The following is a 16,968-nucleotide window of genomic DNA, read 5'->3' on the forward strand; positions in this document are numbered from 1 at the left end:
GGGGGGGGGGGGGGGGGGGGGGGGGGGGGGGGGGGGGGGGGGGGGGGGGGGGGGGGGGGGGGGGGGGGGGGGGGGGGGGGGGGGGGGGGGGGGGGGGGGGGGGGGGGGGGGGGGGGGGGGGGGGGGGGGGGGGGGGGGGGGGGGGGGGGGGGGGGGGGGGGGGGGGGGGGGGGGGGGGGGGGGGGGGGGGGGGGGGGGGGGGGGGGGGGGGGGGGGGGGGGGGGGGGGGGGGGGGGGGGGGGGGGGGGGGGGGGGGGGGGGGGGGGGGGGGGGGGGGGGGGGGGGGGGGGGGGGGGGGGGGGGGGGGGGGGGGGGGGGGGGGGGGGGGGAGAATCGCGGCTTCAAACCCATCTGCGTGCTTTGCTGGCAGCACCCCGGAACTTCGGGGGAGCGCGTCAAGCGCCGGGCGTTGGGAGAGGCTTTCGTCAACGAGCCCTCTAGTGAAATACAGATACGAGACATGTCCTCGGGTGTGCGGGCTATTTATAGCAGCTGGCTCATGGTGCTCGCCATTCCTCTGGCGCTGGGTATGTGAACTGTGCATAAACAACTGCCCTTTTATCAGCTCCGAAGGCCTGGCCTCTGACGCCTGGATGACTGATCTTGGTGGATTATTGTGTTGCCATCTCAGCTGTGGAAGGAAAGGCCACCAGCACCCTTTATTATTGGGTCAGCTTCCTAACCGAAAACTTGTGTCATTTCTTCCCAGCAATGAGCCACTTGTCAGGAATAGCAGAACATTTTCCACTGCGAACTCAAAACTCATCCCTTGGCTGATGCACCCTTATTTTAATGGTGCTATGAGGATTTACAGCAATAGCAGGTCCCTAATTTTTCATTTATTTTTTTCCCGTGGTGTTGCACACCCTTTTTCTGTATGCGGACAGAAGTTGCTTTTGCTCTCCCTTAAGTGCTTCCCTCGGTCAGACCTCCTGTGGTCCACCTACATATTCAGTCCAGAATACACCTTACTCAGGGAAGGGAGAATATAAAACAAGAGCCCTGGTGGAGGATTGATACTTTAACCTTCAGGTTCTTGCTTCTGTACTTTCAGATATGTTGGGCCTTACTTGAGTTAGCAGTCACAGGAAACTGCAGGAGTTACTCTAAAGCAGCCCCGATAGATCTAATTCTGTCTTGAGGGCACAGGGTTACCTTAAATGACCTCTTAGGATCCCTTCCAGCCTTACTTATTACTCCATTACATTGCGCTGTTAACCCCATCATATTTATGGGTACAAAAGACAGGATAACCACTCATGCACAAAGAAAAAAAGACACTGAAAGGTGACAGACCAGGTACTTGAGCATTCATCTCCCTTCCAATCCTAGCAAGCTCTTCCTCACACTGTATATAGCCCACCCTTGGATGCCTGCACCTGCCTCCCTGCAGGGCAAGCAGGGATGCTGTCAATACGCTTCAGATCAGCTTGTGCCCCAAATAGCACATGTCCCAAAGGCACACTTAGCTGAGAACATTAGCGCATTCATACCAAGAACATCGCCCAGCCTCTCCCAGTGTGCTCTCTTCCTGGCATACTTGATAGAGAAATCACAAAAGCAGTCACGCAGCCTATTCTTCCGTCTGCTCTTGTTTATTTTCCCTGGGCTTTGTATTAATTTGGACACAGGAGTTTTTTGATAGAAAATGACAAGACAAGCGCTGGAGGTATGGTGTGCTGTTCCTGATAATCACCCATTGAAAGCTAATGGCACTTCTGTGCTTCCACTCCAGTGATTCATTAAGGAGCTGGAGTGGCCGTTGTCTGGGAAAAGGCCTGATTTGGACACTTCTGTCCTTGCTAATTTGTTAAAGTCAAGTTAAAACATTCCGCTTGGAGCTTAACAGATGTGGCTTTATTACTTGCTAAGTATTTTCTGGAAGGTTTGAAGTTCAGAGAAGAAATTGTTGGAAAATAGGAGAAAAATTAACAAGATGTCCCAGCCTTTGATTTTCCTCTTCTTCAGCACAGCTTGAATTAAGAAGGTCCCCTTGATTTCAGACCAACTCAACTCATTGAGAACTGAGGGGCTTTGAGCTGTTTCTTCATAGAGTTCTTCATCCAGAGTAGTTTGTGCGTGGTCCAGATACCTCAACTTCCAGTGCCATCTTTTAAAGAGTTAAAAACACTTGTTCAGGATGATCATGAGCTTTCAAAATCCTGTCAGGTATACTCTGGATACTGCAGATGAATCATCACTTTGTGTCCCTTGTGGTCTGTTGTAAAACGTGGCAGTTCAGTGCAGCTCAGGGGATGTGCGGTGTTACAGCAGCAGTGCCCAGGGAAGCACCCGGGATGCTTGGCTGAGTCCGAACTGGTGAAGCACTGTGGCAAAAATGTCCTTGGGAGGAATTTTGTGATGTCTTCTCAGTCCTACCAATACAGTTTTAAACCAAGAGTGTCTAAATTACAGGAAAATAAATGGTTGTTTCATACAGGCTTTGCGCCTTGGGAACTGCATTTGGATGGTGTCTTGCAAGGAAAACGAGAAACATCTCACAGTTCATGGAAGAGCTCAATAGAGTACATTTTCAGAGCTGCCTAATAAGAAGTTTGCCTGAGGGGAGTCCTGGGACATTGGCAAGACATCCCCGGTCCGTTTTGCTGCATTCAGGCTGTTTTATCCCCCTTTTGTGATGGGGTGGCAGCGGAGACACAGAGGTGTGAGGCAGCTGTGCCTGGTCCCCGCGCTCGTTCTGCAGCAGTGCAGGAGCTGGGTGGTTGTCCTCCCTCCTGTCTGCAGAGAGCTGTGCAGGGTTCCCAAAATACCTTACTGCTGCTGGCAGTGGGGCAAGCATGGAAATTGAATCAATGTGTTCGATGTGAAGCACAAGAGCTGGTTCCCTTGGTGTGGTGCAGACAGGTCTATACGGGAGAGCCCAAGTTTTGCAGGGGAGAGCAGGCATCCCTTGCACAGTCCTCTTACATTTGGTATATTCTCCCTCTCTGCCTCACCAGACAGCAGCAGAAGCTAATGGGTTCTTCCTCTGTGGTTGATACATCCTTATCCAGCTGTTTCTAGCTTAGCTATGTTGAGTAATTAAGCAGGAGTGTCTACTCCAGATGGAAAACCAAGAGTCAGGTCCTGAAGATAATGGAACTTAAAATACAAAGCGCTGCTGATACTGATTGTGCATGTTGCATCTACTTGCCTACTAGTTTTTCAGCCATAGAGGTTTATGGCTTCAAGCTTCATCTCATACCACTGAGGGCTAGAACCTTGCTTTGTTTTTTTAAAGCACTGAGGAAAGACATGCAGGTAGCTGACTCCAGGAGATGGGAATTGAAAGGAAACTGTTCTACAGCTGCCTGGTGAGCCATGAGTGTTTGTGGGACTGTGATGTCCCCTTTCTTGACAGTTGCCCTGTACGAGTGAGATTCCTTCCCCACAGCCCTAACGTCGCAGCCTTCGCTGCATCAAGCTTCAGTTCTCCCCTTTACAAATTTAGGGCCTAGGGGGACATTCATCCCACTTGGGTTTGCATGGCACTTGACCAGCATTTCTGTTGTTTATACACCGGGGACACACGTTCTCTGCACAGGGCAGTGCCCGTGTCCCATGCACGGCAAGGGGAGCCTTGGAACAGCTGTCACAGAGCAGGTGTACCCATGGATGCTTCTACTCATTGTCCCCCCTTTGACCACCTCTCCTGCAGCCTTCCAAGTCAGACCTTCTCAAAAAATGTTCTCTGCTCATCACTGAGCTCCCGGTGCCCCTGCAAAACCATATTCCATTATGCTTGTGGGAAATCTGCAGGATCAGATCCCTTGGTGGGATGTGGGTCTGAAATCTCTGTCCTGCACATGGATACGTGCTGGATGGTAGCACATTTTTAAATAATTCGCTGCACTCTAATCTCCCGCCTGCAGGAGCCAAGTAAATTGATCCTATACTTTCTGAGCTAAGCTTAATCTTTTATTGTCCAGCCAGCGTAGCTCACAGAACCGCAAGCTCCATTTTCACTGCAGACAATTGCAAGCACCAAAAGTGGGAATCACTGCTGGTAGAAAGTGCAGGTTTTATGGGTTTCCCCTTTGCCATTTTGATCTAGATGACATCATAAAACGCCACAGGAAAGAGCAAACAGATGCCAGCGCCGCAGGGGACAGGAGAAGGCAGCAGGTCAAGAACAGGAATTCGGCATATGGGTACGGGCGGCCCCGTTTCCATGCGTGGATGCAGAGGAATTTGCAAGGTAGGTGAGCGCCTTGGGACAGTGTAGACCTGCCAATCTGGAAAACACGTTTGTATAACAAAACGCATCTCTTAAATCCTTCTCCTGTCTAATTCCTGTGTGCGTATAAGATGTACTCGGGCTCTGAATAGCTTTTCTCTCTGCAACAATGGACTATCAGGGCCCTTTCAGAGCATAAATTCATCCATTTCTCTCCCTTCCACCCTCTCATGAATTACTAATTCAAAGTGACTTAATATCTATTCTCTATTCCCTTTTGGCTTTGCATATTTTAATTATGCCTCTTCCTAATCCTCTTTTTCCCAGAACACACTTAAATTACCCCTTCAGTAACTGTCTTTGATAGCTCAGTTATTGGAGCTAATTTGTCACTTTTGCCAACCATGCTATTTTTATGATGAGTTTTTTTTATAATACTGAATGATCACACACTAATCTATGTTTGGTTCCACTAGCTTTTATCTACAAAACCAAAGTGATCTGCTGTGTGAAATGCAATCTCTATCAGAGTGTGTTTTTTTTAAAAAAAAACCTTACTGCTAAATCACTTCATTGAAGATTTTAGTGACATTTTGCAGCAGTGTCTTTACAGTCTTCCCTTGAGGTGCCAGTGGCACATCAGGACAGTGGGACTGCTGGGAGCAATCCTGCTTGTCTCCAGTCTGCCTCCCACTCTCATGTTCTTGGTCTCCACCACATATTGCCTTAGCAAGAATTGTTCCAGTTCAGAACAGAATGATAATAATTACCCTTTGCAAATTGATTTTTCTGTCAAAAAAGGCTTTGATACTCTTCCACACTCAAGCGACTACTGCATGCAGAGTCAAATAAATCAAGCAAAATATTTTTTTAGCTATCCTTAGAGTGGAGAGCTTTTCTGTTCATTTATAGAATTATTTCTGCTAGTTTTAGTATTTCAGAGGTTTTTAACTGAATCTGAATTCAGTCCTGCCAAGTGCAGAGACCCACCAACTGTGTGGTGCTGATGTCAGTAGCAATTTTGGGAAGCTCAGCATGATTGCGAATTTAGCCCGTAATTCTTCAGGGGCTCATTTCACTTCAGTCCCTGCTGAAATGCAGTCTCTTCTGGGCTGAGATGTGATAACCATTATCAAAATGACGATCAGAACAGCCTAGCACTGTAATGACAGAGGATGGAGAAGGCTATTATGCTGATTAAACCAGCAAGAGAATTCATGCAAGCGAAGTGCTGTTATCCCTCCTGGAATATGGATTCAACCATCTCCCCAGTGGGGGAAAGATGATTTTTAATGACAAGAAATTTGAATTTCAAATCTTCTTGGAAAAAGAGTCTGTCAGACATCAGGGCTTCTCCCCAAACTGGGCTTGCTGGGCAGAGGTGCTTCTTGGCCAACCCAGGTGTGCTCAGCACCAGGCTCTGAGCATGAACCCGAACACGGTGGGGGTCTTCCCTGGCTGCTGATGCTGTGGGGTTTTATTCAAATGTTCTTTCATTAATAAATATGTGCCAGACTTTTTGCAGAGATGGAGCCTCCCATCTGTCACACTTCAGGATACATGACAGACCGAGGCCTTGGTCCCCAGCTGGTGTACACAGGGTACCCCTTGGAGGCTGATGGCTCCGTCGTTAGTTATTTACACTGGCTGAGGTGTGCCTGAGCGCACCGCTGAGCAGAGGCTCTCTAATATGAACTGACTGACAGGGGCATGATTTTCTAGTCAGGGCTGCCTTTTGCATCAGTCCCTCCCACTGCACCGATGAAATGCCCAGGAAAGGCGGCTGAGCTCAGTCTGTCTTGCTGCAGAGGAGATGCCCTCTCCAGGGTGCAGGAAGGCTGTGTTGCAAGGCTTGGTGGCCCGCAGGAGCACCATCTGGCAAACAGGCAAGAGAGAGGGGCAAGCCCAGGGTGGTGTTGAAGGAAACAAGAAGGGGAAAAAGAAACTGTGGGGACAGAACCAGAAGGGGAAAAAGCGCCATTAAACACAGCGAGACCACGTCTGGTCAAAATGACACAGAGTGCCAAAATTCACGTGTTTGTCAAGAGAGGAATATTTACACACCTGCACTGATGAGAAGGCATCATTTGCAAATAAAATAACTACTGGCCCCACAGAACTTGTGAGCAGCATTTTTGTGAGGATTCCCAACCAGCATCTCCAGCCGTCAGGAGTGAAGCACCCTTATGAGCTGTCTCTGAGGTGCTTCCCATGGGCATGCCCTGGTGCCCTTTTGTTTTAGAGCTAGAGCAGCTCAAATCATCTTCACTCTATTCCAGCGTAACCCGCACATGCCGGTGCTGACCGGTGTTACACCCTGGGGCTGGAGCCTTCATTAATCACTGCGGTGGTGGCCCCTGATAGCGATGTCACCGCTGCCTCAGAACATTTCATTTCTAATTGCTCCAAGTCATTATAAATTGCTGTGAAGTAGGAATCGATGGTGTAGGATCAATACATGTGTCTAACTGCTCTGTGGTTTGTATCAGTGCGGTGCTGCTGTATGGTCCAGGGTTTAACCGCACTCTTGCCGCTCTCTGCCATGCACTGCCTTGTGCCTGATTTATACACCCCTCTGAGTATGTGTGCACATTTCACTGCTATAGCGGCTCAGAATAGGTCTACTTCGTTAGGACTGCAGAAGTTTATCATGTGGAGTAATTAGGCTTTAATGCACTGTGCCTCCATCTGACGGAGCGTTTTCCTCTCGCTCGACACTTCAGCACGCTTCAGGATCGTGAACAGGCTTAGGGGAAAACATATGCAAGATGAGCTGTTGGTGTGTGTCCTGTGCAGTTACATAAAACAGCAGCAGAAGGTTCCCCCTTCAGTATATGCAGTAAGTAAGGATATGTCTATGTCAAGATAAAAGAAATTATAATATACATATATATATAAAAATTATGGTCCAGTCTTCACCTATCAAGTGCTATAATGTGGGCACTCAGAGCTATTCCAGGCTGCTGTGGGGTTGGCTTCCGGATGCTTGAGTCACTTGCATATCTGTATCAAAAGGCTTCTTCCATTTCACAATTAATTCATAGAAGTGTGAGCTCTGACAACAGATTGACAGGTTTCCTGATGCAAGCGTTCCTGCTTTTATTAGGAATCAGAATTGTGGAAGGCTTTTCTATGTTCTTTCAAATCAAATAATGTGTTTGTCAGTCCTACACAGAATAAGAATGTTAGTGAGACATTGGAAGGATAAATTATTTAATATTCTGCAAAATTTATTTCCTTCTCTGGAATAAATTAATGTGGTTCTTGCATCACTATTTATATAGATACTCCTATGTCATATTAACCTTGTAATCCATTTGCAAAACTGTAATCATAAATTGAGTTTCGAAGGATGCTAAACTAAGAGTTTATTTTCATAGGACCTAACCGCTTTAGAAGAGGGTTTGGACAACAACAATACAATCGGAGACAATTTAGGAATGGTGTGCCCGGTCCCAGGAGAAGAGCAGCTGCCGCATTAAATGGAGTGAGCCCTTTAAATCGCCAGCCATCGGCTCAAGAGGTAGGGGCCTAGGGAAGGTACAGCTGTTCCCAAATGTCATGTAGAAATCTGCTGGATTTTATGATCGTGGATTACCCCAAAGGAAAATCTGCATAAAATATTTACAGGCACTATCTTTTATATGTCTGTGCATAGCATTTGTATGCTTAGCTGAGTACAGATACATATGCATATAAAATAGTGATTTTCCAGTTGTTTTTATAAGCTTATGACTTGGCATAATTTTACTGAATCCGTTCCCATGGGTTTTACAAAAAAGATTTTTAAAAAATGTTAGAAGATTTAAAAATATTTCCATAAAAAAAAATTCCATGTCATCTCATCTTAGTATTATCACTCAGAGAAGGTACGTTAAGATTTGTTTGCTGTCCACCCCGAGCATTTTCCAAGGTCCAGTGAAGTAGAAGGACAGCCTGTTGTTGACTTCGGGTGACTTTGGTTCAGGGATATACTTTTCACTAACAAATGGGTATCCTCCTGAGAGACGCTGATTCCCAGTACTGTGACAACCATGGATCAGATTGCCCACGTGCTTAAGTGTAAACCACTTTTTTTTTTTTCATGGCTGTGCCTTTTTCAAATTTAAATGTCTAGGTCTTGTCTGCTCAAAAACATTTTTTTTTAAAAAAAGATTGAAATATTTCATTTGGGTTTTGAGTTATTTTTAAGACTCAAGAGATGGGAAGGAAGGGATGGGATCACCATTAAAGTAGTTCTTACAGGTTTTTTCTGAGTGTCACTAATATTAAACTGGCTTGGTGTAGAAAGTGGAAATCAAGCAGATAGTCCTCTGTGAGAGGTTTGGGTTTTTTTTTTCCATTCAATTAGGAGGTCACATACGCTCAGTAAGATTTAAAAAAAAACACCAAAGTGCCAAACATGATGGCACGTTTAATGACTGTGTGCTGAGGGTGTAAATAAGAGAGCCCTAAACTGAGCATGCATGTGCATGGAGTGTGGTTATTCCTGAAATAAAGACTGCAATGACTCAGATATTGAATGTGGCTGGATGTTAACAGAAAGTAATAAGCAGTTGCTAGGAGGCATAATTCTATGGTAGCTTCCATTTCACAGAAATAAACCAAGTGGGAAGAATGTGGAAACACATCTCAGTTAGTGGGTAGTAACGGTGGTGGTGGTTGTCCCACAGAAATAAATGGGATAGAGTCTGAGGCAGTTTGCATAAGTAACTGCAGGAGGACATACACTGCTGAGGGGTCTTCTGATGTTCTTCATGCTTCAGGGCTTGGAGCAGGCAACGTACATGTCCAAACAAGAAAGAGTCAATAACTGAAAAGAAACCTGAGCAAAGCTCTAATGCTTGGCTTGTGTGAGGTTTGCTCTCCATGAACTAATTTTTTGGGGTATTTCTGCACCATTAGAATGAAACATTCTTCCTGGTACTTGTAGTGTCATGCCCAGGAGCTGAGGCCCACATACTGATTGTTGACAACAGTGTATACCGACTCCAGATTTGAGACTACAGCAACACTGACTGCTCAGTAGAAGTATTCCTGCCATAGATACAAAAGACCATGGAAGAGACCAGATTTTGGTAGATTTAGCGAGGAATCAGTTTCCCATCAAGAAAATAGCAAAAGAAAAAGAAAAAAAACGCATGCAGAGCATGGTGGTTCTGCTGCAAGACTGCAGAAATTTCAAAGGAAAAACAGTTGGGAATGAGAATACGGGGAATGCAGAGCACACAAGTGTGGGGCTGAGCCCCCTTTGAAGCAATTGCAAGTGGCACTGAACGTGTCCAGGAGCAGCGAGGGAAGTGCCGTGGTGTCAGCAATCACCTCCTGCCCTTTGGAGCAGTCTGGGCTTCCCTCTAGACAGAGCCAAAGACAATGCCAAATAAACGCACTGGCTTTTCAGGCAGCAGCAGTCGGCGGAGGGAAGCACAGTCGTGTGCTCTCACTCGTGCTCACTCCCTCTTCGTGCACCGAGGTTGTGGCATGGGTGACAACTGCTGAGCTCTCACTGCTCTTTCAGGGCAACAAGAACAACGATGCTTTCTCCAAAAGCAGCAGCAGTGGGCAGCCAGAGGGACGGCGACGGCCACCCCCAGGCCCCAAGAGATTCAGAGCAGCTGCCGCCAGCACCCACACTCCGGGGAGAAGGTAAAATATTTGATAACTTTGGGCTTTCTTGGTTTTCCCTGTGCAGCTCCTGGGGCTCTGCTCTCAGTCTGTGCCAGCTGGGAGGGACTACACCTGTGTGCTCATGCGATGTGAGAAAAGTACCCCTGGGTAGGTTAGGAGGGCACCTAGAAATAAAACAACCTCGTGCTGATAGTTAATAATTCAGGTAGTAGAGCTATAATTTTATTTTAGAAAGCATAGAAAATGTGACCTTTGTATTTTTATTAAACCTTTATTAAACTCTGTCATTTTGGGGAAAACATTTGAATGGTGAAATAGCATTTATTTTCATAAAGGCAGGAAATACAGATTCTAGCTGTAAGGGATAGGCAGGGAGAGGGTGTCTGTCCTGGTGAGGGGTTGCAGAAGCAGGTGCTGTGCCCCAGGAGCTGTGACAAAGGCAGGCTGCCGGGCACTGGGCAGTCTCGGTGCCTGACTCACTGTGGTCCTTGTGTTCTCTGAGCTCGAAAGGAAGCTCTGTTGCAATCCTGTCTTTCTCTGTTCTGAGTAGAGCAGGGACGGAATGACCTCCAGAGGTCACTTCTGATCAGATTATTTTCTTCCATGATTTTTTTTATGAGCAGAGTTCAGAACACAAGCTGTTGTTTCATTTGAGCAGAAAAACGAGTTCCTCTGAAATCCTTTGCTCACAGAAAAACCCGTTGGGTGGAACTTGGTAGCACACAGCCTCATTTGCTTTTTAATACCACACTGGGTTAGGTAGTTCAGCATTAAACTTTAGGAGAGACCTGGCATTATACTCACCTATGTCCTTTTCTCTCTCCTCCTTTACCAGCAGGCCTTTCCTGCTGAACAGGGCACCAGCCTTCCAGCAGAAGCGGATGCAGCAGCGGTTCTCCAAAGCGAACTTTCAGAGAGGGGTCAGTATCGAGACATTTTTTCTGCAACCTGCTGATGGTGACAAGCCTTCAGTTTTACCAGCCTTTGCCCAGTTGTATCTTTGCTTCCAAAAGTGACTGGGAAAGATGAATGACTTTTAACAACGAATGTATTCCTAGGAAAGTGTTTGCAGGACAGGCAACTTTCAATGCAGCTTAATATTCTGGCAGCTGGAAAATAAAACCTGGGCAGGTGATAAAAGTAAACCTTGTAGTTTATACAGCATCGCACACACAAGGTAAAGTAAAGCCACCCCATACAGATCACTGTGCCAGCAGGAACCCCCAAATTAGCAAATTTCTTGACAACATGCAAGGGAAGAGCTATTCAAATACACCAAATCAAACACTGAAAAAGGAATAATTTTTTCTGAGAGCTAACTCTTTAAGTAATATTTTTAAAAATATATTTCAAAACAGATGGATGCTAACGGAGAAGGGAAACCACCAAGGATGAGAAGGTACTGGTGAACAAAGGCACGCTGCAAACACGAGATGCTCTTTCACATTCGAGTGGAAGCTGGATACATCTCCCTGTCTTGACAGGTGGCAAGTGAAACCCAGCCCTGGAGCAGTTCTGACGGTTTCTGTGGCTAATCCCCAGGCAGGCCAGACCAGCGCGTAAGTAAATGAGGTGATTTGTTAGGATTGGAGCCCTACAAAAGCCATTGCAAATCCCTTTAACATTATTGCAGTTTTGCTTCTTCCAAAATGAATGTACAGTGAATGGTTCAGACCCAAAATGATTAGCAAAATGGTGTCTCGTTCCCTTCCTGGCATATCTGAAAGGAGATGGCAATTACTGTGTGGCTCATTTGTTATCCAGAGTAAGGAGAAATGGAAGTGCCAGCAGCACGTGGGAGGTGGCGGGCTGGGTGTGCTTGCTGTGGGGTTTCATGGGGGAAATGCCACGCACCCCAGAGGGACACGGCATGCTCACTGTGTGAGAGGAACGCAGAGGCTGGAAGGGGGCAGCTTCACCCCTGGGCTGAGCTGGTGCAGCTGCAAGACGCAGCACCCAGCTAGGGGCAGAAAGAAGGACAAGTGAGGGCACTTGGCATGTCCTGGGTGCAGAGAGCACCCCATGGCAGCCTTGGTATGACACAGTCCCCAGTGCTGGAACTCTGCCTGCGCAGCAACTCTCCCGACACGCTTTAGACTCACCCCAGCTGCTGTGAGACATGCCATGGGACGTGTGGGGCATGCACGTGTTTCCTTTACTCCTTGCTGGTTTGCAGACGATAGGAAGTGAGCTGCCTTAGCATCCTGAGTGACTGCAGATCTGTGCTCTCCCCAGGCCTGGATCCAAGCGCCCGTTCCTGCGAAGTCAGAGGCCCCCGCTGCGGGCCACCAAGCCCCAGCCCAGGGGGGTGCTGCTGAGATTCAACTTCCGTGCAATGGCCAACCAGGTAGAGGAGTGTCGACGGGACAGGCAGCACTTTGCACCCTGCAGCAGCACTGCCACTAAGCTGTTAACGTCACGCACAGGTTTTTGGGGCTGCCAGTTGGGTTTATCTAGCATAACCCGGGAGGAGAGTCCTGTAGCCATGTTGGCTAGGTTGCTCACAAAACTGAAGGCACCTGAGAAGACTGTTCAGCAGTTACAGACTCGGCCCAATTTTCCCCACTCTTTTGGCCCCTCTTGGCCTCTCCATGTGCTTGCTTGGAGCGGGGAGATGCTGCTTCTGAGTGGTCCTGGCCGGGGGGGACCATTTCACTGTCGGTGCTCCCCACTCCTCAGAGACACAGAGCACTTCTGGGCTTTGCTCTCTCTTTGCTTTGGTGACTTCCTCAGTGCCACGTTTTACGCTGAAATATGGTCCAAGAGCCCCTGGGCAGGTCGGAAATCCTGCTCCACCTTCTTCATTGCCGGCGTTTCTTGTCTGGACGGTTTGGTTTTACTTGATGCCATGTGCTCAAATGCCATCTGCTTGCTCCTGTTCTTGCTGAGGATGCCCGGTGTCTTGGGGCTGGGCGCTGCTTGGAGGTTTTCCAGCCACACACAGTCTGTTGAGCTCCGTGTCTCCGTGTGCTGAGTGGTTTAATTGACTAACTGGCTGTGAAGCACCGTCCTGATTGATGGGCTCTAATCAATACCCCGCTACAAGTTTGGCCGTGCTTTGCCACGAGACATGAGACTGACTCGCTCTCCCTTTCCCCTGCAGACCAGCCTGACACTGGATGAGAGGTTCTCTGGTCTGAGGAATAAGAGGCGCTTTACAGCAGCCAGGAACGCCGGCCGGACGGTCACCATGCCTTAGCACCACATGCTCTTCACAGGGACTGCCCATAACAGTCCAGGCCCCATAACGGGCAGCTCAATAAAACTCGATAGATTTCCTCTGAGATATAGCTAATTTGGCAATGTGCCGTCTCCTTCCTTCCATGCCGAATGAATGAGCGATTGAGGGCAGGGATGAGGCAGGACGAGAGTTGAGGCCAAAGCGCAGGGCAGGTGGGATATGAGCAGGTTGGTGGAGGGCGATGAGCAGAGATGGATTTGCTGGGAGCACTCTGCTGGGGAGCCATGGGACTGGCACCAGCCCTGTCCCCCTGCCAGGGCACCCTGTGCTGCCTGCGGTGACTGTCAAGAGGGAAGGGGGACCAGCTCCAAGCCATACCTGTGGAGCCTTCCTTACATCATCCCATGGGTGGGACAGGGCTGAGGACACTGCCTGCCCACATGGGAGACAGAGCGGGGAGCGGAGCGTGTGCGGGGCTGAAGGATGTGCCCCAGCAGTGGCAGCAGTGGGGATGCTCCAGCTGCCCACATTCCCCAGCATCCACCTAACTGCCTGTTTTGCTGTGCGTGCAGGCATCCCTGCCTGGAGGTTTGCAGTGTAAGACCCCTCCATCCTGAAAATGTCTCCTTCTGCCCTGATAGTCAGGCCTGAGCACCTTGCATTTCTCTTTGGTTTGCCGTGCTGTTCTGACTGCTGCTGCCGGCCCAGTTGCAGGGACGGGGTGAGACGTGCCTTGCCGAGCTGCCAGCGTGACTGTCCTTGGCGTGGAGCACAGACAGGCTGCCCCAGCTCAAATCAGGTTTTCCAGTGCTGCAGTAGTTCTGCATTAGGGATTTTGTAGGTGCAGCTCCACCCATGCTCAGAGCACTGGCATAATCGAACTAGCAGCTGGAGGAGGGAGGCCAGGCTCTACAGCAGTCCAATAAACATTGGCTGAGATGTTAATGAGCTGGGTCTAGACATTTGTTAACGAAGTCCTGCACCAGTCCTGAGTCACTGATCCATTCTCCACTCTCTGCTGCAACCCAGCACTGAATGCACTGGACACAGCCTGTTACTGGGCTCTAAGCTATACTTACTAAAGTAAATATTTGATAGACTGCTTTACATTTTACACTGAGCGTCTTTAACAAGAGACTGGACTTGGTGTTGGTTTTATAGGAATGTGTGAAACATTGTTAGTTGACAAAGCATTGATGTACGAGTCCAATGCACTGAATAAAAACCTAACTTGTCAAATGTCACCTCTGGTTATTTCCCTTCCTTCAACGGGCTTTTGGCACAAGTTCAGCCTCTCAGCATGGCACTACGGGGCACAGTATGTGTGGCCACATGGGCTGCCACCTCGGTGCTTTGGGGGAGGCTGTGGCTGCCGTCGGTGCCCTCCGGCGGGCAGTGGGGCACTGGACTGGCCACGCAGGCGGTTTACTGCTCGCAAAGATAGCTCCAAGCACAGCTAAAGTGGTGGGAGGTTTTCAATTGATATTTTGTAAAATCTTCGCTGTGATGTCTTTTGCCTTTAATGTTATCGGCAAAATTGTCAGAGCAGACCTGACTCTGAGTGTGTCCAACGTGAAACAAATGCAAACTGACTTCCAGGTTAATGAACTTGGGAGAAGAACATCACCCCTTCATGCAAATAATCCAGATGTCATGGAAGATGAACAAGAAACACTGTCACAAATGGCTATATCCCTGGTTTCAGTTACACCTTCGCTATAAATATTGACAAAAGGTGGTAGATTCGCTAAGAGAACCTTCTTAAACCAAGTTACGAAGGGATGGAGCCGTTCAGTCCTGAATGAACAGCTGAACGTGCAGCATCCCATTGGTGTTCAGAGCATGCCCTGGTATTGTTCTCCAAATAGATGTTTTTCAGCAATCTGTAACTTAACAAATTTTTAAGTTAAATTGAAATTGAGGGCTTAATGATAAAAAATACACTTTCTTTCTATTATGATTTCCCCACAGGGCTGGGTGACTTTGCATGTAACAAGAGACGAAACAGGCTTTGCGCAGAAGGGCACTGAATTTGTAAGTGGCTAAAAAGCATAACCATCGTGCTAAAAACATACTGGGAGAGAGCGCAGTCAGTTCACTCCAACAGGCATAAAATACCCCTTTCTGCCACAGTACTAAAACCACAGGATAATCATCTCTAAAATTATCCCTGCTGTCGTGCGTAGGGAGAGCTGCTGCACCGAGCCCGGCTGCTCTTTGGGGAGAGTGTTTGAGTGTCGCAGTTCAGCACGCTGCTTTAGCCATCGCCCGGGAGATGTGTTTGTCCAGTCTGGCCATTTCTGGCGGTTTGCACGGAGTGTCCGGTGCCGCAGAGGCGGCCCGGCGGTCCCCTACCCGGAAGGTGGCAGCAGCTGGCTGATGCCCGAGCCCCCTGCCAGGATGGCTGCTCAGGCTGGGGCCACCGGCAAGGGGCAGCTGTGCAACCTGGAAAACATTTTTACTCTATTTCAGGCCAGCCAAAGCCATTTCCAGAATGATACCTCTGATGGTGTCTGAGAGGTTTGAAAATGTCAGAGCAATGTTACGGGGTCAGAAGAGAGTCCCCGCAGCGCATCCCAGGGGAACAGGGACACTGCCACGGCGTGTGGCCCTGCTCCAACACTGCACTGAACCCAGAGTGCCAGTGATTTCTTCCTTTAATCACTTGTACCATTGTGTTTGACAGCACTAGGTGGGGTTTTCTTCCACTATTGCTTTTTGCTGCTCCCTTTCTATTTGTCTGTGCCTCCAAAGGCTGGTATTACGAGTGAATATTCATTCCTTTATGTTCTTTGCGATTTATAGACTTGTGCTGTGTTCTCCCTTGCTCACCTCCTTTCTAGGTGAAGACCCTCAGTGTGTCTGCTTGTCCACTGCCTGGAAGCTGATCCATCCCTCTGGTCACCTTTGTACCTTTTCTAGCTCTGCTACATCTGCCTGAGACCGCAGGGCTGAAGCAGACACGATATGTGAGATGGATTTATAGGGAGACTCTGCTTTGTTTTCTGTTCCCCTCCTAATAATTCCTAACATTCCAGTTGCTTTTTAACCCACAATAGCCACTTAGAGAAGGAAATGGTAAGGCACATTTATATTGGTTTAATGAAACAAGTTTCCAGGGAACATTTTCTGCTGAAGCTGGACTTGCAGCCAACATATCAGTGGCAGAGAGGGCACCTGGAAAGGCTGGCTGCAAGAGGATGTGCCCAAGGGTCTGCCTTCCCATCTAAGCTGATGTTCGGTATTTTCTTAGCGTTCACAGGATGTCTGGTTTGATGCTAAAAGCTACCTTTAATGAGCTTAACAGATAGTGGGTAGAAGGCCAACTTTTCCTCTGAATTTCCCTCTCTCTCAGTTCTTGCTGATTTTAGTGTTGTATGACCAGGAAGAGATGTACATCGGGTTACTCCCTGGTATTTTAGCACACTCATATTGCCAAGCCAGCACAGGACAGGGTCCCAAAGTGGTGCCCCAGGAACAGCATGGCAGTAGGGGCCTCAAGAATAAAAATACATGGTTTGGGGCAGAGCCGTTGGTCAAATCCATCCTGGTAAAAAAGTAGGAGCCAAGACATCACACGTGGGGGCTGCCAGTCCCTTCTGCATTGCACAGGGGTCCTCGTGCCAGTGTTTGTCAGACTGGCTGCAAAACAGGCAGGCAGGGCATGAACTTGCTGCCTGGACTTGAAGGTGCAGAGGGGAAAGCCTGCTGTCAGCAGCAGGAGTTGTTAGTTTTTAGGGGTCCTTGGAGGGATTCAGACATCCAGAAACTACAGGCAAAATATTTAAACAGAAACCTGAGATCTAAGCAGCATCTTGGGCAATACGGTTAAAATGAGCTACAAGCAGAGCATTTGCCAGGCAGCAGCCTAGTAAAAAAGAGACTCATAACGAGCTGAGAAAAGGCACACAACCCCCTAGACTGAAATGCAAGGAGTGCCTCAAACTGGACCCCAGACAGCAAAACAGCCTGGAGGCAGGGG

The 16,968-nt window shown here is 48.4% G+C and overlaps 1 protein-coding gene across 1 annotated transcript; it reads left to right on the forward strand.

Moving 5' to 3' along the window:
* The first annotated feature begins 460 nt into the window (after positions 1-460).
* Positions 461-13,104, forward strand: LOC113480182 (UAP56-interacting factor-like). The gene is made up of 10 exons (XM_026848802.1): positions 461-527; positions 3,362-3,374; positions 3,930-4,198; positions 7,558-7,700; positions 9,696-9,823; positions 10,644-10,725; positions 11,164-11,204; positions 11,290-11,364; positions 12,041-12,152; positions 12,909-13,104. The coding sequence occupies exons 1-10, from the start codon at positions 461-463 to the stop codon at positions 13,002-13,004; spliced, it is 1,026 nt and encodes a 341-aa protein (XP_026704603.1). The 3' UTR covers positions 13,005-13,104.
* The last annotated feature ends 3,864 nt before the right edge of the window (positions 13,105-16,968 follow it).

Source organism: Athene cunicularia (genome assembly GCF_003259725.1).
Source record: "Athene cunicularia isolate RWA chromosome 4 unlocalized genomic scaffold, athCun1 chr4_part3, whole genome shotgun sequence".
Taxonomy (NCBI): Eukaryota; Metazoa; Chordata; class Aves; order Strigiformes; family Strigidae; genus Athene; species Athene cunicularia.

Excerpts from the sequence above, each read along its gene's own strand:
- LOC113480182 (XM_026848802.1), top strand. The coding sequence starts at position 461 with ATGTCCTCGGGTGTGCGGGCTATTTATAGCAGCTGGCTCATGGTGCTC. Across the intron at positions 10,726-11,163 it reads AAGCGAACTTTCAGAGAGGG|ATGGATGCTAACGGAGAAGG; the intron begins GTCAGTATCGAG and ends ATTTCAAAACAG. Across the intron at positions 12,153-12,908 it reads TCCGTGCAATGGCCAACCAG|ACCAGCCTGACACTGGATGA; the intron begins GTAGAGGAGTGT and ends TTTCCCCTGCAG.